The sequence below is a fragment of the Pongo abelii genome, chromosome X (genome assembly GCF_028885655.2).
Source record: "Pongo abelii isolate AG06213 chromosome X, NHGRI_mPonAbe1-v2.0_pri, whole genome shotgun sequence".
NCBI classification, from domain to species: Eukaryota; Metazoa; Chordata; class Mammalia; order Primates; family Hominidae; genus Pongo; species Pongo abelii.
The window spans coordinates 136,184,640-136,208,110 of NC_072008.2; the positions used below are offsets into that span (position 1 = coordinate 136,184,640).

General features: G+C 38.1%; 1 protein-coding gene across 3 annotated transcripts in view; it reads right to left on the bottom strand.

Moving 5' to 3' along the window:
- Positions 1–3,982: 3,982 nt before the first annotated feature.
- The window catches only part of ZNF280C (zinc finger protein 280C), a 65,791-nt gene continuing 46,302 nt past the window's right edge, over positions 3,983–23,471 (bottom strand). The window contains exons 13-18 of one of the 3 annotated variants that reach the window (XM_024241138.3): positions 21,587–21,718; positions 17,026–17,336; positions 16,425–16,565; positions 10,889–10,951; positions 6,518–6,636; positions 3,983–6,219 (exon numbers count right to left, since the gene is read on the bottom strand). In XM_024241138.3, the coding sequence (XP_024096906.1) occupies positions 6,209–6,219; positions 6,518–6,636; positions 10,889–10,951; positions 16,425–16,565; positions 17,026–17,336; positions 21,587–21,718 (777 nt within the window). In that variant the 3' untranslated portion in view covers positions 3,983–6,208. Of the gene's footprint in view, positions 6,220–6,272; positions 6,637–10,888; positions 10,952–11,320; positions 11,373–16,424; positions 16,566–17,025; positions 17,337–21,586; positions 21,719–23,471 lie in introns of those variants that run through there. The other 2 variants (XR_002913201.3, XM_024241137.3) reach the window with 2 other exon arrangements.

Below are 23,471 nucleotides of genomic sequence, written 5' to 3' on the forward strand. Positions count from 1 at the left end.
CTCAATTAATTCCCTCAATTCTGAGTAGATGCTGTTACATGCAATTTACAAATGAGGAAAATGAGACGCAGAGCCTAAAGTCACACACACAAATCTAATCACTGGTAGGGCAGGAATCCAAACCTAGGCAGTCTGCTGCTGCAGAGCCTGGGCTCTAACCACTCCACTGCACTGCACCTGTAAGGGTGCAGAGAGGGTTTACTGCAGAGTCAGGTATTGAATCTCGGACCTTGTAATCCTAGTATTAAGACACTCTCTTCAAGCTGTTTAAACAGGAAGTAAGACTTTACAGAGTAAGAAACTCGTTAATGGATAATAACAGGCTGAAAATAGTAATAGTTCCAAGAAAAGTAGGTAGATTAATAAGCCAAGCATGAGTTATAGAGAGAAGCTAGATACGATTAAGTCTGAAACTTCTCGAGTTTGAAATCGTGTAAAGTGACTGTCCCAGTTATGTATTCCTTAGATTTTATGAACACAATGACCATACTATTTTTCCTGATATAATTTCTAAAAATATGAAAATGATTTTTTGAGTCTTGCTCTGTCACCCTTGAGTGCAGTGTGTGGGTTTATTTCTGGACTCTCATTCTATTCCACTTCTCTGTTTCTATCCTGTGGCAGGACCACACTGTTTTGATTACTTTAGCTTTGTGCCAAGTGTTTTTTTTTTTTTTTTTTTTGATGGAGTCTCACTCTGTCACCTAGGCTGGAGTGCAGTGGTGCGACCTTGGCTCACTGCAACCTCCGCCTCCCGGGTTCAAGTGATTCTCCTGCCTTAGCCTCCCGAGTAGCTGGGATTACAAGCGTGCGCCACCATACCAGGCTAATTTTTGTATTCTTTAGTAGAGACAGGTTTTCGCCATGTTGGCCAGGCTGGTCTCAAACTCCTGGCCTCACGATCCACCTGCCGCGGCCTCCCAAAGTGCTGGAATTACAGGCATGAGCCTGCTGCGCCTGACATGAAAATGATTATTGCTAGCCTCCAGTTACATGTTCCACCTTACAAGTGGTTCATGCACACCCTTAACAGTGTTGTTGTTCCCTTGTGTTCATGAGTTCTCATTTTTAGCTCTGAGAACATGTGGTATTTGGTTTTCTGTTCCTGCGTGGATATTTCATATAAACGGAATCACACAACATATGACCTTTTGTGACTGTTTTCTTTCACTTAACATAATGTTTAAGAGGTCCATACACACTGTAGCAAGTATCAGCACTTCGTTCTTTTTTGTGGCTGAAAAATATTCCATTATATGTACACATCATAATTTTTGAGACAGAGTCTTGCTTTGGCACCCAGGCTGGAGTGCAGTGGTGTGATCTCAGCTCACTGCAACCTCTGCATCCCAGGTTCAAGTGATTCTTGTGCCTCAGCCTCCCCAGTAGCTGGGACTTCAGGCACCCACCACCACACCCAGCTAATTTTTGTATTTTTAGTAGTGACGGCATTTTGCCATGTTGCCCGGGCTGGTCTCAAACTCCTGACCTCAGGTGATCCACCTGCCTCAGCCTCCCAAAGTGCTGGAATTACAGGCATGAGCCACCGCGCCCGGCAACACACCATAATTTATCACTTTATCTGTGGGTGACATTTAGGCAATTTCTATCTTTTGGCTATTGTGAATAGTGCTGCTATGAACATGCATATGCAAGTATCTGAGTCTCTGCTTTGGATTCTTTGGAGTGAAATTGCTGGGTCATATGGTAATTCTACACTTAACCTTTTTGAGGAACTGCCAAACTTTTTCATAGTGGCTGGACCATTTTACACTGCCACCAGCAATACATGAGGGTTCCAATTTCTGCTTCAGGGCTTTTGCACTTGTTTCCCCTCTCTAGAAAGCTCTTCTGAGAGATACCCAGGTGGCTCACTTCCTCACCTCCTTCAGGTCTTTACTCAAATGCCATCTTCTCAAGGAGGCCCAACTTGACCATCAAATTTAAAACGGCAACCTCCCAACCACCAACCTGTATGTTGCTATCTCCCTTATTTTTCTCCATAGCCTTCATCACCATTAACATACGTTTTTATTTTCTATTGTCTGTCTCCCATCACAGAAATGTAAGTCCCATGAAGGCAGAGATTTCAGTTTGTATTTCCAACAACTGCAACAGTGCCAGGCACATAGTAGGTAATATTTACCGAATAAATGAGACTGAGTGGCTGGGCGCGGTGACTCAAGCCTGTAATCCCAGCACTTTGGGAGACCGACGCAAGTGGATCTCAAGGTCAGGAGATCGAGATCATCCTGGCTAACATGGTGAAACCCCGTCTCTACTAAAAATACAAAAAATCAGCTGGGCGTGGTGGCGGGCGCCTGTAGTCCCAGCTACTCGGGAGGCTGAGGCTGAATGGTGTGAACCCAGGAGGCAGAGCTTGCAGTGAGCTGAGATCGCCCCACTGCACTCCAGCCTAGGTGACAGAGCGAGACTCCATCTCAAAAAAAAAAAAAAACAGAAAAAAAAAAAGACTGAAAGAGGTGTTTTGCCAAAATGTGACAAAAAGAAGGGCAAGAATCTAAGTCGTTGTCATTTAGTGTTTTTTTTTTTTTTTAAATAATAATAGTGATGGACTGAAACTGAGCCAATCATACCTTTTATTCAGTTGAAAACAAAAAAGGACACATGCATGACATGGCTATTTCTGAATCAGGTGAAATAACTTAACAGTCTGAAGGTGAAGAGGGATCAGATTGTCAAGCTAAAACTCACTAACACCTATTAAAACTCAACTGCTTATAACAAGTAAGCTTAGTACTGACTGCATAAGTAGTTTTATTTAAACAAAGTTTAAAAAAAGTGATGCTATGGGACACATAACTTCCAGAGCATTAAACTTTAAAATAACTTGATACATAGTATAAGAAACAGAATCCTATGGAAGAACACAAAACTGTACCTCTACCTAAAATACTGTTATAGCAAGAATGTGGTTTTCTGTATTTTTGAACTGTGATAGAGACAGAGAAAATATCTGTAAATAAAAAGAAGACCAATGCTAAAAATGCAAATAAGTTGCTATTTCTGGGAAAAAGCTTAAAACTTAAAGCTGGGTGTCATTAATGCTGCTGAATGAAAATGATTTTAAATGGCAAATTTCATACTACATATATTTTACCACAATAAAAAAAGTAAAAAAAAATGGGTAGAAAAATGGTGTTTGATAAAACATCCTAGAGAAAGGTATGGAAAGAAAAAACAAAGATTACCAAGTCCACGACTATGACATAAGCCCCTTTTGGAGATTTGGGAAAATCATTTAGAGCAGAAATCTGTTTGGAAAATTAAAATTAATGGATTCAACTCCTGATTATGAATTGCAAGGAGTATACTACATAGCAGTGGCCAGTGACACTGGCTTTCAGTGTTTCAAAGTATATCAAAGCAGTTTTGATTTTCTTTTTTTTTTTAAAGACAGGGTCTTGCTTTGTGGCTTAGGCTGGAATGCAGTGGCATGATCATAGTTCACTGCAGCCTCGAACTTCTGGGCTCAAGTGGTCCTCCTGCCTCAGCCTCCTGAGTAGCTAGGACTACAGGCATATGCCACCACACCCGGCTTTTTTTTTTTTTTTGTGGTAGAGACAGAGTGTTGCTATGTTGCCCAGGCTGCTCTTAACCTCCTGGCTCCCACCTCGGCCTCTCAAAGTATTGGGGATTACTGGCATGAGCCACTGTACCTGGTCCAGTTCTAATTTTGGAGTTAAAAAACACCCATATGGAGTCAAACGACTTCAGAGCCTGCCCACCTTCATGATTATTAAGATCACAAAGGGGGCTTTTGCTAGCTGCTCAAGAAATTAGTAAAGTGTAAATAGTTTGCTTTTAACTGTGCTGGAGGAAAAAGTACAAGATGTGCTCAGCAGATAAAGCTTTCAGTCTGCAGGTCAAGCAATCAGGCTCCAAGGAACTAGGAGCAAAGCAATGCTCCTATAGTTATATGATAGCTTTTATATGAAGTTATTTATTAGAAATTTCCAAGGCACTTTAACAATACAAATTTTATTAAAAAAATAACATCAAAACTGTTCAGCAAATCTGTATTCAATGTAACCAAAATAAACAAACAACAAATTAAAAAAAATATACATCTATATATATATGAGCAAGAAACAAGTGCATTTTTTGGTCCCAATATTTTTTGAATATATTATCTTTATCCAGAGGAATTACATTAATGGCTAAGAAGGTATTATGTATTAGATGTATAGAAATGTAACTTTAAAACTTGTTTTAAGTTCTGTAAGAAGAGTTTTGCCAATTCTTTATGTCTTTGAAATCAGAATCCCTAAGCTAATGTTAATGATAGGCCCAAGATAGAGCATGTAATAATGTCTAATGGTCTGGACAAGTATGAAATTAAGAAGCTACCAATAAGTAGCTACACGAAATCTGTAGACAATTCTAAGAAATGTCTTGGAGTTTGTAATAAGAACAAAACAAACACAAAGAGAAGAGTTCAAAACTAGACATAAAATGGACATCAGCAAATTTCATGAATCTGGGACAAAGAAGTGACAGAAAAATAAAACAGAGTAAAATAAATTTAAGAACAATATAAAACCAAGCTACCAAAATAAAATTTAAAAAATGTTTAAAAATGTGAATATTGGCTGGGTGCAGTGGCTCACACCTGTAATCCCAGCACTTTGGGAGGCCGAGGTGGGCTGATCACGATGTCAGGAGATCGAGACCATCCTGGCTAACACGGTGAAACCCTGTCTCTACTAAAAATACAAAAAATTAAAAATTAGCCAGGCGTGGTGGCAGGGGCCTGTCATCCCCGGTACTCGGGAGACCGAGGCAGGAGAATGGTGTGAACCCAGGAGGCGGAGCTTGCAGTGAGCCAAGATCGCGCCACTGCACTCCAGCTTGGGTGACAGAGCAAGACTCTGTCTTAAAAAAAGAAAAAAAATAAAGTGAATATCAGTATTGCTGAAAATTCCTAGAATATTGGATAAAACTTTAAATGAAAACATGAATAACTGACTTTGGGAACTGTAATTGTAGAAATTTTGTTTTTCCAAAAACAAGAAAGTAACCTTGGTTCCCAATACAACCAGAATTTTGATATTCCTTGGACTGCATGCCTGCTAGAGGAAGATTAAAGAACAGCAGCCAAAATGGTTAAACGTCAACCTGGATGTTGAAGCACTGATCTAAAAACAATATAAAACCAAGCTACCAAAATAAAGCAAAATAAAATGTAAAAAATGAGAATATTAGTATTGCTGAAAATTCCTAGAATACTGGATAAAACTTTAAATAACATGACCAACTGTGTCTTTGGGAACTGTAATTGTAGAAATTTTCTTTATCCAAGAACAAGAAAGTAACCTTGGTTCCCATACAATCAGAATTTTGATATTCCTTGGACTGCATGCCTGCTAGAGGAAAATTAATGAGCAGCAGCCAAAATGGTTAAACATCAACCTGGATGTTGAAGCACTGATTTCATGGACTTTTCTTGGTTAGAATCGACCCATAAGCTTAAGATCAAAAGCCAAAGCCCCCAATGGGAAGTTGTGCTCTATTTGGTGGGCCTTGAGGTCATCTCTGGCCAAATCAGCATCAGCCTTATGGGAGGTCAGTCAGGTAGGAAGGGACTCTCCCCAAGATCTGATTTCTGAAGGCCACAAACTAGAGGAGGTCTCACAGTCAAATAATTCACATTTCTTGGAAAGAAAGAACAGGTATCAGTTGTGTCCATCAAAAGAGGACACTGTCCAGGAGTGCCCTGGATATTTTTTGAAACTTATGTGTTGCTTCTTCATTTGAAAAATATGAAAAATAGAACAGTAATGAACAAGGAATGAAGAAAAAATGGTTATCTGACCTAAACATGTAAGACTTATAAGAAATTAAGAAAGCAGACAAAACAGACAGAAAAAGATGAACAGTCATATTATCTGGAATGTAATATTCTGAAGGCAAGTCAAGTATAGCAGAGAAAAACAAAAGGTATTTTTGGAGAGAGCCAACTGGAGAAAAAAATATGTTAAGATATGTTAACCTGACACAAAGATAAGGTGGAATAACAATGTAGTGGCATCTGAAAGCTGAAAAGAGCTGAATAATGAGAGCTAGTGTCATAAACTTGGCTGTTTAACTGCCCTTTGTGTGAGAAAATACTTCAGAACTTTGAACTTAGGAACTTCCAACTTGTCTTGCACCAGGATGCACGAACTCCATGGAGCAGGAAGCTATTTCAATGAGCAGCTTAAAAAAAAAAAAAAACTTTAATATTTTTCATTTATATTAATATTAATGATACATTAAAAAATACAACAGTGCTAAAGTCCATCAAAGCAAAATGCACTGAAGGAAAATTAAACTTACCCAGAAGTGGGTTCAGAAGTTGAGGTACTTTCAGAAACAAATCAAAAGAGTTTTACATTTACAATAGCCTATATGAAGAGTGAGACTATCAATTTAATACATGGGTCCATATGGTGTCCGATCAAAAATACTGAAATAAGTATCAGAAAATCAAAGAAACACAATTATACATACGTACCATTCTCTATTATAACTTGGCAAGTATGAGTTTTACGTTGACTTAAGTGTTTAGCCATACGATCTAAGCCGGAAGAATCAGCTAGGAAATCACATTTAAGGCACACTAGAGTAATGCCCCTATGAAAAAATAGAAGATAGTAAGAAATATTCTTATCATTTATGAAAATCCATATGAGCTCAATAATTATTTTTCCATGTACTAACTTCATTTGCATTTTAGTCTCCACTACCGTCATTTTCCAATTTTGTTGTATAAACTTGATATATTTAAAATGGTTCTCTAGAAAATGGCATCGCTGGCCGGGCGTGGTGGCTCACGCCTGTAATCCCAGCACTTTGGGAGGCAGAGGTGGATGCATCACCTGAGGTCAGGAGTTCGAGACCAGCCTGACCAATATGGTGAAACCTCGTCTCTACTAAAAATACAAAAATTAGCCAGGCATCATGGCTTGAGTCTGTAGCCCCAGCTACTCTCAGCTACTCGGGAGGCTGAGACAGGAGAATTGCTTGAACCCAGGAGGCAGAGGTTGCAGTGAGCCAAGATTGTGCCACTGCACTCCAGCTGCGAGACTGTTAAAAAAAAAAAAAAAGGAAAAGAAAATGGCACCGCCATATTCAAATTATGCTAACATTTAGTGCTTTATAAATTGTCACCTCTCAACTTGTTGCTGAAAGCTAGGCATCAAGAGACTCAAAGCCAAGTCTCCCTTAACAACTTAAGTAATGTGTGCAAGTTATTACTTACAAAGCAAGGATGTAATATTCATTCACTGAAATATATAAATATACATTTGCTGAGAACCTTCTTCACCCACACTGTACTACTGGGTATTGTAGATATAACAGTAAACAAAAAAGGTACAGTCTGTGGATTCTGCAATCTAGTATCTTAGTCAAATGAGGATAAAATTAGAAAAGAAATGTGAAGGTTTTAAAATCCTGTAATTACCATTATCAGTTTATTAACAAAGCATACGTATACTTTTGAAGTTCATCAGATACTTTAAACTTAAATATTTCACCTCTATAGGAAACCAGTGCATACCTTGGATTGACTTCTCTAGTTTTTTTTTTTTTTTTTTTTCTTTTTTTGAGACAGAGTCTTGCTCTGTCGCCCAGGCTGGAGTGCAGTGGCACAATCTTGGCTCACTGCAAGCTCTGCCTCCCGGGTTCATGCCATTCTCCTGCCTCAGCCTCCCAAGTAGCTGGGACTACAGGCGCCTGCCACCACGCCTGGCTAATTTTTTTGTATTTTTTAGTAGAGACGGGGTTTCACCGTGTTAGCCAGGATGGTCTCGATCTCCTGACCTCGTGATCCACCCGCCTCGGCCTCCCAAAGTGCTGGGATTATAGGCGTGAGCCACTGTGCCCGGCTATTTCTCTAGTTTTAACAACCTGTTGTGGATTTACACCTAGCCAGAACTCCTGCACATCAAAAATTATCTTCATAAAACTGGAATCATGTGCTTTCCCCATGAAATTTAGGGGGAAAGTCTCTTTTATGATGCCATTTCCCTAATACTGAGGCTCAAATCTGTAGTTATCTCTGACTTTCTTCTTACGTAAAACATTCAATATTTCAAACGTTTTATGATGTTAACGATTTATTGAGTACTTACTCTATGCCAGTCTGAGGGTTTTAGACATTATTGTCTGATCTAAATCTTACGGCAACCCAAAGAGATAGGTGCTATAATTATTACCTTTTTACAGAGGACAGAATTAGTTTCAGTAATCTACTGAGGCCAGGATCAGGTTGGAAATGGAGCCCTTTGATTCTGAAGCCCATGCTCTTAAACATGATGTGATACCACCCCACCACCTTAGCCCAGGGCATTATTAAGTAAGTCTTAACCACTACAATAGCCTTAACCAGCCTATGTGTCTCATGCAGCTACAACTCATCCTGCATACTCCTCCAAAGTGATCTTCCTTCAGCACCCTTGATTCTACTCAAAACATCAATGGCTTCCCCAATGTCTTTCTTCCAAATGAAAATTAAGCCCAAACTCCCTAGCCTTGTTTTCAAGGATTCAACAATCTGCATCTAAGTTCAAAACTATCTCCCCAGACTGATCTTTTTTTTATTTTTGGAATGGAGTCCCACTCTGTCACCCAGGCTGGAGTGCAGTGGCGCGATCTCGGCTCACTGTAACCTCCACCTCCCGGGTTCAAGTGATTCTCTTGCCTCAGCCTCTGAGTAGCTGCGATTACAGGCGCACACCATCATGCCCAGCTAATGTTTTTTGCATTTTTAGTAGAGATGGGGTTTTGCCATGTTGGCCAGGTTGGTCTTAAACTCCTGACCTCAGGTGATCCACCCACCTCAGCCGCCCAAAGTGCTGGGATTACAAGCGTGAGTCACCGCACCCGGCCAACTTTGATCTTAATATAATACTATGCTATATGAACTTTGTGCTTCATCCAAATTTTACTCCTAGTTATTCATTGTGATTCCGGAGAATGTGTATAGTTTCTGCATTTTCCTTTCTGAACTTTTATTCATGTTATTTCTTCCAACTAGAATGCCCTTGTGCCTCTTCTTGTAAGTAGAAACCTCTCTCCCCTTTGAAATCTGTATCTCTCACTGCACTTACTAGAAACCTCTTTGAATTACTGTAGTTATTTATGTTCACACCTTATATCCATATCCCTTTAATAAACTGTACATTCCTTGAAGATTGGTACAAGCCTTCTTCATCACGGTCATCTGTATAGGACTTCCTACGTTGTGTTATACACAATAGGTGCACAATAAATAGCTAAAGAATATTTCATTTTAACAAAATAGTAATTATGAAAAAATTGTTTATAGAAATACAAAATGCTATGTCCATACACAGATTTTTTTTTTTTTTAATTGTTTGAGACTGAGTCTCACTGTGGCCCACGCTGGGGTATAGTGGCGCAATCTTGGCTCACTGCAACCTCCGCCTTCCAGGTTCAAGCAATTCTCGTGCCTCAGCCTCCCGAGTAGCTGGGATGACAGGCATGCACCACCACGCCCGGCGACTTTTGTATTTTTAGTAGAGACAGGGTTTCACCATGTTGGCCAGGCTGGTCCTGAACTCCTGGCCTCAAGTGATCCACCCACCTTGGCCTCCCAAAGTGCTGGGATTACAGGTGTGAGCCACTGCACCCGACCCATACACAGAATTTCACCAGTTTTCTATTTAGATGTGAGATCCACTCAAGTTGAAAAAAAAAGCACCTCAGATCTTTCAAATCATACAGTTAATTTAAAAATCAAGCATACAATTGAGCTTGATCATAATGTGGTAAAAATCAAATCGAAGTCTCATCTTTAGAATTAAATCTCTTTTCATTCTTATAAGCATTTTTCAGTAAAGGTAATACTTAATATATTTTACTCTTTTCTAATTCCTCGAATTCAATGCTTTAAAAATAGCATAATTTTTTTTTTTTTAGATGGAGTTTTGCTCTTTTGCACAGGCTGGAGTTAAGTGGTGCAATCTCGGCTCACTGCAACCTCTGCCCTCCGGGTTCAAGCGATTCTCCTGCCTCAGCCTCCCAAGTAGCTGGGATTACAGGTGCCTGCCACCATGCCTGGCTAATTTTGGTATTTTTAGTAGAGACAGGGTTTCGCCATGTTGGCCAGGCTGATCTTGAACTCCTAACCTCAGGTGATCTACCCGCCTCAGCCTCTCAAAATGCTAGGATTACGGGTGTGAGCCACTGCACCTGGCCTAACATGAGTATGTTTTAAAAATACAATAAAAATTTCCTCTATGAGCTGTTGGTCCAACATTATCCACATAATTCATTTTCAACATATACATTAACTTATTCAACAAATATTTACCAAGTGCCTACTATGTGCCAGGTACTATGTGCCTGGCAAACATCTGTCAACATTAGCAAAATAATTAACAAAGGAAGATGGAGTCAAAAGATATCAAAATAATGTAAAAAAACAGATGTTTAGTTGATTCTGAGCTAAATGTGTGTGGTGTAACCAATGGTAATTATCAATGCCTTTGGAAATATTTATCAATTTTTTTTCTGTACAGTAAACAAGTTATATACTTTAATTCTAAAAACATTAACAATTATGAAGGCTATATATTGATTTCAAGTATTATGGTATTTTCATAAACTTACTTCTATTCAGATATGGTTGGAGAACCTTATTTTTGTTATTTTACAAACGCAAATGCATGAAGGTTTCATCTTAATGCTTGGCACTACACAGTTTAGTCAGAAATGATAGGCTATCCCTCCAACTTTGGTCCAAAGACATAATAAACAGAACTCTATCATTTCCAAAGTAGGCACTCCAACATCAAGTTTAAAAAAGTTACTGCAATATTTCAATTGAAAGAAAAAAAGAAGATCAATGATTACCTACCTGAGAGTTCCTGAATGCTTCTTGAAAATACAAAACCGTTTACCTGGATGGTTGCTATGAGAGCTGGAGAAACACGAGACAAACAAGATTTTATTAATTTTATTATACAACACCATATTAATTTTAGGACCACATTTCAAGCCAACGCTTAATTTCTTAGTTTTGAATAAAAGATCATGATCTAAATAATAAAATTCTGTTGGTTATAGCTATAATCTGAATTTCTGTGTCACCCCAAAATTCATATGTTAAAATCTTAACCCCAAAGTGATGGTATTAAGAGGTGGGGCCTTTGGGAGGTGATTAGGTCATGAGGGCACAGCCCTTATGAGATTAGTGCACTTATAAAAGAGATCCTAGAGAGCCAGTGTGCCCCTTCCACCATGTGAGGACGCAGTGAGAAGGTGCTGTCTATGAGGAATGGGCCCTCACCCAGACACCGAATCTGCCGGCACCTTGATCGTGGACTTTCCAGCCTCCAGAACTGTGAGAAATAAATTTCTGTTGTTTATAAGCTACCCAGTCTATGGTATTTTGTTATAGCAGCCTGAATGGACGAAGACAGTCATCTCTGTTTAATTCAAGAATTTTAACTTACATTCCACTTTACCTGTATATTTTCTAATGACATATTTCCCTGAGAAGTTTCTTAGATGATCAGTACCTCACCATTACTAAAAACAATGCTTGAGTTAAAAATGCAGTGTCAAATTAAAGTTTTTTAACTATTAAGAGTAAGAACAATTTAAAAGATATTTGATAATGTATTTTGCTACGATAGAAACTGTTATAATAATAATTATTTTTTGTTTCAGAGTCTTGCTCTGTCACCCAGGTTGGAGAATAGTAATTATTTATTACATTTTAATGTTAATATGTTTGGGGAGGGGGATAATCTGAATGATCCTGGAAGTAAACACTACTTGAGATAAAAGCCATTGCTTAATTCAATAAACATGAAACATTTAAAGAGTCTTTGCAATTACCAGGAGAACTTTCAAAGAGAGCAAATTAAGGAAAGCAGAGCTCATGAATTAAAACAATGCTCCTCCTACACACAGATCAGAAAACCACTAATCAAGCTTCACAGCCAATGGTAATAGCTTTTATGCCTCCCTTTAAAATGATGAGGAAAGCTTTCCTGTGTTAGACAACCAGGCAAGATCAGTCAAGATTAGCCTAGCACAGTATTACTCAAAGTGTGGTCCATGGACCAGCATCATCGGCATCACCTAGAAACTTGTTAGAAATACAAAGTTTCAGGCCTTACTGCAAACATAGTGAACTAATCTCTGGCAGTGGGGCCCAGAAATCTGTTTTCCCAAGTTTTCCAGCTGATTCTTATGCAAGCTAGTTTGAGAAGCACTAGCCCTATCTTGCACTGACAGACCCAACACAGCAGGTCAACAGTTACCCTCAGACACAAGGTAACCATCACCAGCTTACTATATATGCATGGGAAAATAAAGATTCTGGCTAGCTGTAATTCCAAGAAAATATCCTCAGAATAGGCACCATGGTGAATACAAAGAGCTTCTCTCTCAAAGAGATAATAGAGACACATGTGAGGCAGAAGAGCACAATGTTACGGAACTCAAAGAAAGGAATGATTCCCAAGACTGGCTGTGCTGATCAGATACTTCACAGAGGGTGAAATGAGAGGAAGGAGAGGGGCATTCCAGAGAATAATCAAGAATAAGAAAAAACTACTTTAGATACTGAATATGAAGAGCCTATACATTGGAGAAGATAGATCAATTTTGAGGGTCTGTCTTCTCACAATAGAGTTGGCATAGCCTGGGAATAAAGGTGGTACTCAACCTCTGAGAAAATGAAGCCTCTGAACATACAGAACTCAAACCTATGACAAAAGTCCACACCGAGTAGGAGTGAGGGTGCACCATTCAAAGGGAGGTACCTGAAGCAATGAGGGAAACAGTGTACCCTTGAAGTAGGGGAAAAGCAAAGGGACCTATGAGGCCCTTAGAAGAGTAGAAGCGGAAGCTTTCAGTTCCAGATGAGGTTAATGATGAGTAAGAGCTCAATGTGTGTGACGACAGTGCAGGGGCTCACCAGAAATTAGGAAAATATTATGAAGGTAACTTTAGGTCAATTGGGAATGTTTGGGGATAGAATGGGGCTGAAGGTTCTACAAGACAGTTGGTGAGCCTATGGAAAATGGGAGAGGGGAGGACGGAATGACACATGGGTTTAAGTAATGCCAAAAATATTTTCCAATTTAATCCTCTATAAATTAGTGGCAGAATTAAAGCCTCACTAGGGCAGCCAAGTGTTTAGCACAGAATAAGAGAACAACATTACTCACAGCAGTGTACTGGGGGAAGGGGTGGCTAGGGTCTGCTTTAGAGAAACTGGGGTACAGGTGCAGAACCACTATAGTAGTGGAAGAGGCAGACTGGTAAATTGCAAAAGGTGGACTCTCCGGAAGCTAGGATGTATAGTGGCAGATCAAGAGAACTCCATGGGCTTCAGAAACTTGGGATAGTAAATTATTTCTAGCTGGTGCTTCATGTTTATGCAAATGATGCCCTGAAACAGACTGAGCTTAAAGGGTATTGAAGTAAAAGTGGTTTGAATCCTAGTTAGAAACAAACAGTTGGGTCTCAGGGAAACTCAGCTTTGAAATCAGAGGATTTACAGTTGAAAGGTAAAAGATAAAACTTTAAGAATGGTTAAAGGTACCAAGAAAGGGATTATAAGGGGACAAGAATAGTTGAAAGGAGAAAAGAGGAGTAGCCAAAAGGAAAGAAGAAAAATGGTGGTAACAGTTTAACAGAAGTTGAGAAGAGTTCCAAAAGTAAGTGATCAAAAATGTCAAATACTCTGAAGAAGTCATAGAGGAGTAAGAATGAAAAATAATGAGTACATCCAGTGGTTAGGATATGACTGATAACCTTTAAAGGAGAAGCTTTAGCTGTATGTAGGTGGGGGGTGGGGGGGGGGTGACACTCAAATCACAAAGAGTCAAAAAATGACAAACAGGCTAGTAAAGAATACTCTTTATAAATGTTGATGGCAAATGGAGGAACAAGAAAACATGCAAAGTAAAGGCAGATCTTCCTCATCCTAAAAATATGCCTGAAAATATCTACAGACACAATGAATGTGGTAGAGAGAAAGAGATGAACTGAAGGTCCAAAATAATGAAATAAGGGTGTGGAGGAAATGCAAGAGATGACGAAGACGGTTAACTTAAAAAAAGCGGGACATGTCTGTTTTTTGAGATTAATGTCTGAAGGAAAAAAAACCTTGAGACAGGAAAAAGTTAATCTTGAGAAAAACGAAAAGTATGACCTCTGAGTAATTATTAGGCAAGGTTAACAACTGAGGGACTAGAATAAAATCTGACAGATGTTGTAGATAAAAACAAAGCGGTATTTTTGGCCGGGCGTGGTGGCTCATGCCTGTAATCCCAGAACTTTGGGAGGCCGAGGCGGGCGGATCATGAGGTCAGGAGATCGAGACCATCCTGGCTAACACGGTGAAACCCCATCTCTACTACAGATACAAAAAAAAAAAAAAAAAAAAAAATTAGCCAGGCGTGGCAGCGTGTGCCTGTAGTCCCAGCTGCTGGGGAGGTTGAGGCAGCAGAATGGCATGAACCCGGGAGGTGGAGCTTGCACCGAGCCAAGATCATGCCACTGCACTCCAGCCTGGGTGACAGAGCAAGACTCCATCTCAAAACAAAACAAAACGAAACAAAACAAAACAAAACAAAAACAAAGCAGTATTTTTAAAAGGACAGGACCAAATTAAAGATCATGAATTCAGAGCTGATTGAATCAAGCATGGTGTGGTAGTCTAGAACTGAGCATAGGGATACATCAAAAAGGATAAAAGATGCAAAGACAGCAAGACTAAGCATGCCTGAAGATATAAAGGATTTTAGGACAGAAACAAAGCAGCATTCAAAACAGAAGACCTTGAGGGCATGGTTGGCTACAAAATTGAATTGATACTACTGGACTAGAAAAAGAGGTCAAGACTCTGAAAGTCATGGGGTAATGAGAATTCAAAATAAGTATTGTCTACAATGAGGTAAAATGGGATGGTGTTAAGAAAGGGGATACAACAAAGCAGAAAGGGATGTAAAGTGCTAGCACTAAAGAAGTAAAGGTATCATAAGGTCAGGCTGACCACCAAAGGGAAAAAAAACCCTGCAAGCCAGGTGCTGAAGCCATCAAAAAATGTGGGTGAATCCTTCAAAGTGGTAGCTGATTATGAGCAGAAAATAATATAGAGGTCTTGTTATAATCTGCAAGAAAACAACTTTTATTGGTTATACCTATTTCTTTTTTTAAAAATAGAAATGAGGTCTTGCTATGTTGCCCAGGCTGGTCTTGAACTCCTAGGCTCAAGCAATCCTCCCTCCTTGGTCTCTTAAAGTGTTGGGATTACAGGCATGAGCCATTGTGCCTGGTTAGTTATATCTTATTTCTAACTGAAAATAAATGGAACGATCTTAATTAGAATAATGAACTTATATTTCTATCTGGACACTTTTTGGTTATTTAAAATAAAATCCATTCTGAAGGAATAAAGCAAGCCCCTATGAATGAGGTTCAAATGAAAGTAAGGGGGGGCTCTGAAGTCTTTCCCTTGTGTAGAGTAGATCATAGGTGCTCAAATTAGGTTGAATCAATGCATGAAAAGGAATTCTAACGGTAGCATCATGACTGGAATATTCCTACAGTCTCTTATGTTTCATTGAATGAATGCAAAGATGGATGATCATAAAGACAAATGGACAGACAGATGCGGGAGAGAAAGACAGGATAATGTTCTTAGCATCATTAAAAAGCCTGGAGCCTCTCAAAGTGATCGCTTTGAAGAGGATAACACTTATGAAATTACATATACAGGGGTCCCTGTATCCATGGGGGATTGGTTCTAGGACCTCCTGCAGGTATCCAAATCTGCAGACTCAAGTCTCTGATATAAAATGGCATAGTACTTGCACATAAACTATACATATCCTGCTGTATACTTTAAATCATCTCTAGATTTTTGAACCTATGATACCTAATACAATGTAACTGCTATTACATAGTTTTATACTGTATTGTTTAGAGAATAATGATGGGAAGAAGGTTTGTACATGTTCAGTACAGACGTCATTTTTTAAAAACACTTTTATCTACAGTTGGTTGAATCCACAGATGTGGAATGCAAGAGCTAATCATATTTATTTGATAAATATATTGAAAACACTTAACATTTTATGTTAAAAAATAACCACTTTTTGAAAGACATAAAAGAAAAAGTCCCACAGAAAAATTTCCCTAACAAACTCATTTTAATTTCATTAGTCTAATTGTTCTCAGAGTTTTTGTCCCAGTAATTTTATGAGTTACTATGCTGGAAAATAGTACAAGGAACACCTTAGAAGTTCCCTATTGCTAGATCCTTTTAGTTCCTTGATGAGACAAACTTGCTTTCAATAGGATAACTCTGTTTTCAAAAAACAAATGACCCAAATGGAAATTCTGATTGGCAGTTTACATGTTTAACTTACCTCATCATATGATTTACAAAGGCTTTGTTACAGTTAGTATTGTACTTGCAAAAACTGCAGTGGATGTATATAGAAAAGTGGTTTGCAAAATCTTTTATTTTGGAATGACATTCAATGCACTTGTGAATTCCGCGACGACACCTTATGGAGATGGAAAAAAAGATAAAAACAGATTATAAAACAAAAATAATAGGGGAAAATCTTATTAACATTTTATTAACTGAAGCCAAAATGTTTAAATTGGTATATTTAAGTAGACTCATAATTTGAAAATTTGCTTTGAAACAAGCTAGAGTAAGTGTAAAAAATTTAACACCAGTTAACATTTCCCTGGAATAAAAGGGATCAAATAAAGCAATTAATCTATCATAAGATAAAAGCACAAAATATAAGATTAGTGTAAAAGATGAAAATTAGAGAATAAACACAATGACTCAAGTTCTGCTCAGCAGTTGTAAAAAGTACCTTTTTCTCATTTGCTTGGTCTTTATGCCAGATAAGTGATTATCATGTAAATGTATAAGAGAATTCTGTGATATGGTAAACTATATACGTTAAGATTAAATTTGTATTGTATATCAGGAATAAAAGATATTATTACCTTATGTTCTTCAAAGCAAGGCTCATTTTATTTTTTCTGTTGCGCTGTCGCTTTTGCTTGTAAGAGGGTTTTGCTTTGGACTTAGCTATACGTCCCCTTGGCTTACTTGTATTAGCTTTACTTGCAGTGGATGTAGTTGCATGAGGCTTACTTGTCTTAGATCTACTGGCATTAGATTTTCTAGGATTTTTAGCAGTCGTATTTTGAGATGTCGGAGGTGTGACCTGAAGAAAAGAAGTGCCTGGAGCACAACTGGAAGGTGCAGTTGGTAATTTTGACTGGAGAGGTCCAAGTGAAGCTCGAATAGTAACCTATAAAAACAAAGCCAATACATATTTTTAGAAAAGTATCCATCGCATTAGTACTAAAAATATCATTGTAAGCCGTAAATATCACATTTACGGTAAACTGGTTTTTGACAAGGGTCCCAAAACATTTCCAATGGGGCAAAAAATAGTCTTGATGAATGCTGCTAGAAAAACTGATATCCATGTGCAAAAGAATGAATTTGAACCCCTACCTCATATTATATACAAAAATTATCTCAAAATGTATTAAAGACCAAATTCTAAAAGGTTAAAACTATAAAACTCTTAGAAGAAAATACAGTAGTAAATTCTTGTGAGCATGAGTTAGGCAATGGTTTCTTATATATGACACCAAAAGCACAAGCAACCAAAGAGAAAATAGATGAATAGGCATTTCTTCAAAGAAGATATACAAACGGCCAATAAGCACACAAAGAGATGGTCCACATCATTAGTCACCAGGGAAATGCAAATGAAATCCCAAATAAGATGTCCCTTCACACCAACCAGAATGGCTATAATAAACAGACAATAACAAGTATTGGCTAGGACGTAGAGAAATGAGAACCCTCATACATTGCTGGTGGGAATGCACAACAGTGTAGTTACAATGAAAAACAGTTTGGCAGGCTGGGTGTGGTGGCTTAGGCCTGTACTCCCTGAACTTTGGGAGGCCGAGGTGGGCAGATCACTTGAGGTAAGGAGTTTGAGACCAGCCTGGCCAACATGGTGAAACCCCATTTCTTTTAAAAATACAAAAAATTAGCCAGGCATGGTGGCAGGTACCTGTAATCCCAGCTACTCGGGAGGCTGAGGCAGGAAAATTGCTTGAACCCAGGAGGTAGAGGTTGCAGTGTGCCAAGATTGCACCACTGCACTCCAGCCTGGGCAACACAGCAAGACTCCGTCTCAAAAACAAAACAAAACAAAACAAAACAACAAAAAAAGAAAAACAGTTCGGCAGTTTCTCAAAATATTAAAGGTAAGAGTTACCATTTGACTCAGCCATTCTACTCAGAGGTATATACCCACGAGAAATGAAAACATACGTTCACACAAAAACCTGTACGTGAATTTTTACAGCAGCATTATAGCCAAAAAGAGGAAACAACCCATATGCCCACCAATAGATGAAAGGATAAAATGTAGAATATCTATGCAGTGGAGTATTACTCAGCCACAAAAAAGAATGAAGTACTGAAACATGGTACAATATCAATGAACCTACAAAACATTATGCTAAGCGAAAGAAACCAGTCCCTAAAGATGACATATTGTATGATTCAATTTATACGAAATGTCCAGAACAGGAAAATCCATAGACACTAAAAGCAGACTAAAGTTTGCACAGGTCTAGTGGAGGGGAAATAGTGAATGCTAAAAGGTTATGAGGTTTCTTTTGAGGGTGATAAAAATGTTTTAAAATTTATTGTAGTGATGTTTGCCCAAATCTGAATATACTAAAAACCATTGAACTGTGTACACTGTAAATGGGTGAACTGTGTGATATATGAATTATATCTCAGTAACACTGTTACCAAAAAACCACTGCAATACAAAAAGTTAAAATCATTATTTTGAAAATGGCAAGTATAAACTACAATCAGATAAGCCTTCTACTTATTCTAAATGGTCATACCGATTAAATGAAATTTATCTTGATATTTACTTACTGTTGTAATATTAGTTTTATATTGATAACAGTTGTATGTTAACAGATATTAATGAATAATTAAGAGATAGTACAAATTAGATGAATATCAAAAGAGCACATTCCATAGCTATTTTATGCTTCGACAGAATTAAAAAGGGCTGGGTGTGGTGGCTCATGCCTGTAATCCCAGCACTTTGGGAGGCCAAGGTGGGTGCACTGCCTGAGCTCAGGGGCTTGAGACCAGCCTGGGCAACCCATCTCTACCAAAAATGCAACAAAATTAGCTGGGCATGGTGACATCCGCCTGTGGTCCCAGCTACTTGGGAGGCTGAGGTGGGAGGATTGCTTGCGCCTGGGAGGCAGAGGTTGCAGTGAGCTAAGATGGCACCACTACACTCCAACCTGGGTGACAGAGTGAGACCCCCGTCTCAAAAACAAACAAACAAAAAAACCCAACTAACTAAAAGGCTTTCACAAATAGAGAGCTCAAAATGTAATATAGAAGCCCGAAATAATAACTCTGGAAAGGCCTGCATTACCCTCTGGTAACTATAAAACAGATTTTCAGTAAATGTGACCTCTTCCTGGGGGATCAGGGGGCATGATTTCTGCCTCCAAGGTTATGGTGGAGCTTATATCAATTCATCACACAGCATGGTGGTTATAATAATGCTCAGAATTTCCTTAATGGTAACATATAAAATTTATCATTTACTATTTGGAAAAAGAAAATGTTTGTATCTATTGGTTAATAATAGAAAAGTCACCCACTAACATTCTCTTTAATCATTTGATTACACTCCCCCCATGTACTTGAAGAACAGCTTCTATGAAGTCCTATGAAATATATGTGGTATAGAAAAGCACTGAAGCAGAACTTGTTAGCTTGCAAAAAGAAAATACATGTTTTGAAAGCACTAGAGTAGAAGTCAAAAGACCTGAGTTTAACAATCTTAGTACTACCTCTTCCTAGCTACATGACCTTGAGTAAGGAATTTAGCCTCTCTGAGCCTCTTCATCTCTAATATGGGGATAATACCTGTCTTGTCTATCTCACTGGATCACCACATAGGTTAAATAATAAAATGTATGGAAAGGCACACTGAACACTTAATTCTAAAGTGCTATAAGACATACAGTATCATTATTATCAATATTATCATTACTATTGGCATCTTATTAATAAAGGAAGATGTGAGAGAGGATTGTACTGCCTACATTAATATTCTGCATGTCTAATACCAACATGGAACAAATGGATTGCACGGAAGGATGCCAGATGGTTTATCTTACGCTAGATACTCAGATAATTGTTTTATATTATTTTTGTTAATTTAAATAGCAGACATACTCACATTCAAAAGTATGTACTCAAAGTGAAATACAAATGTTTAGGGATTATCTCACCTTGGATTATCTATCTCTTCACTGGAGAAAATACTCAAGAGCTAACTTTATGTAAAGAAGTCAGAGGGCCAGGCGTGGTGGCTCATGCCTGTAACCCCACACTCTGGGAGGCCGAGGCATACAGATCACTTGAGGCCAGGAGTTTGAGACCAGCCTGGCCATGTTGGCGAAACCCGGTCTCTATTAAAAATACAAACAATTAGCTGGACATCATGCTGCATGCTTGTAATCCCAACTACTTGGGAGACTGAGGCACGAGAATCACTTGAACCCGGGAGGCGGAGGCTGCAGTGAGCTGAGATCACGCCACTGCACTCCAGCCTGAGGGATAGAGTGAGACTCTGTCTCAAAAAAAAAAAAAAAGTCAGAGAAAACGTATGTATATAAGGCAAACAAGGAGAAAGAAATTTGTAGTCTGATGTGTGCTTGCTCATGAAAAATAGCAATGCTATGCTATCCGGGAGCAAAACTTGCTTCTCTGAGAGCAGATTAGTAATACTAACTTCAACAAACCTATGGCATTCAAGGCACTATGACAGATGCTGGGGACACAAAGATAAATTAAATATAATTCCTGATCTTAAATATCTTATAGTCTAGCAACTGAAAAAGACATACACATTGACAAATGGAATAGCTCAAAAACAGCCTACAGAACACTGAAACGACCTGCCAACTTAGTCTACAATCTAGTTGCACTAGAAATACCCCTCCAACAAACCACGTCAATCAACTAAAAAAAACAATGGTTAGAAGTTTTTCTTTACAAGCATAAGAATGATAAAACCTAAAGTCTTAATAACAATCAGAGGTCAATTTTAATATTATACTCAACAGATAAAACCAGGCAGTAGTTTCTATTATCATACAAAATGTTAAAAATACAGCATATTTAAAACTCACTTTTGGGGTGCATGTGGTATTTTAATACAAGCATACAATACATAATGATCAAATCAGGGTAACTGGGGTATCCATCACCTCAAATATTTATCATTTATTTGTGTTAGGGACATTCCAATTCCACTCTTTTAGTTATTTTGAAATATACAATAAATTATTGTTAACTACAGTTGCCCTAGTGAGCTTTCTAACACTAGATCTTATTCCTTCTATCCATAATAAAAAAAAAAACATAAAAAAATTAATAGAATGTGCAAAAAAACCACCAAAAACCTCCTCACAAACTCACTTTTGTTCCAGGAGGCAATCCTTCTAGTTCTTTAGGCTTTATAAATGTACGATGCTGTGCCTTATGTTCAGCTTTCTCCTTGCTGGTCAAAAATTGTAGTCTGCATTTTGGGCAACGATGAACTCCTTTTTTCTGTTTACAGAAAATATTAGATATAACTTCCACCACCACAAATCCTAGGAGCTGAAATTGCTCTTAATTCTAAAATCTAAATAAATTTACAACCAGAATTTTACCATCTCCCACCACAGACAATTCAAAATGATCTATTATTTAAAAGTACTCGTGTTAGTATTTGAGTTTCAAAAGCATTAGTTACCATATAAGGATCAAACATAAAAAGTATATAATTAGATTTTAATTGGAAAAGTTCTATACTGATTGTAGAGGCATAAATAAGAATGGATCCCAATCTACTGTTTGAGAAACCCTTGACTAAATCCCTCCTCAAACCTAGTCCCATTACTATTTTACCAATGGGAAATGGGACCCAAGAGAAATTTGCACTTGCCCATAGCTGGTTAGTGTTCTTTCTACTATACAACTGCAATCTTTATGCGTATGTTCTCATTAATTAAAATGTATTTAATATTTATTATAAATTTAGAACAACATACAAATACAAAAGAAAGCTTTCTTTAAAGATGTATCTCCACCAGCTCATAATTTGCATATAAAACACAAACAATCTTTTAGGAAAACCAAACGAGGTAGCATGTATGAAAGTATCTAGTATTGGTGCATAAAAGGCATTTGCTAAATAAAAGCACTTTACAAAGTTCAAAGCAATATATAAACATAAGGTGTTTGCATTACTATTTTAGTTTGATCTTCAGACTATTTTAGAAGTGTGGTGTACTGGATCATACCATAGGTACAGTAAACACAAACAGATATACCTGTAGGTGCTCAAGAGAGAAGGGGAAAGAAGAAAATCTCAGCCAAGTAATAGACAGCAAATTAAGATGATGGATAGAATGTTTCTGCAGAGTACAGTTCCCACAAATTTTTTCTCTACCTATACCTATACCTCATCCAGTTTCATAGCTTTAAATAGCATTCACCCACCACCTACTTGACATCTCTTGATGTCTAATAGGTATTTCAAATCAACATGGACAAAAAGTTGAACTCTAGATTCCCTCTCATTCATCCTGAGTGGGGAAGGGCACAAAATCTGTTCCTTCCCTACTCTTCCCAATATCTCAGTATATGGGATCTAAATTCTTGCAGCTGCTCAGGACAAAAAATACTTGGTCACTCTCAACTCTTCTCTTTCTCTTACATCCCACATTCAACAAATTAATAAAATCTGTCAGTGATACCTTAAAAAAAACATTTATAATCTTTCAATTTCTCATCACCTCCAATCATTGCTACTATACTTGTCTGAGCCACTTACGAGGACTCTTGAAAAAGCCTCCTATCTTCTCCCTATTTCCATCCTTTCTCCTTCTACAGTCTGTTCTTCCCATAGCTGTCAGAGTGATCTTAAAATGTTACAGATCTTTCACATGGTTAAACCCTCCAAATGGCTTTCCATAACACTCCAGAATCCTGACTCTGGCTTACAAGTCCTCAAATGATCTGGCTTACATTCTATTGCTACAACTTCATCTCCTACTACTTTTCCTCTCACTTATTTACTGTGCCCCAGCCACACTGGCCTCCTTGCTCTTCCTTGAATATCCTAGGTATATGTTCACCTCACTGCCTACCTATTGTTCCCTCTACTTGGAACATTCTCTCCCAGATGAGTAAGCCACATGACTTACTCTCTTATTTCCTTTGGAGAAGCCCTCTTTGACCACACCATTTAAAAAACAGAAACCACTCCTTCACCTGAGCCTTGGCACTCCCTATCTACCTTTATTTTCTTCCCATG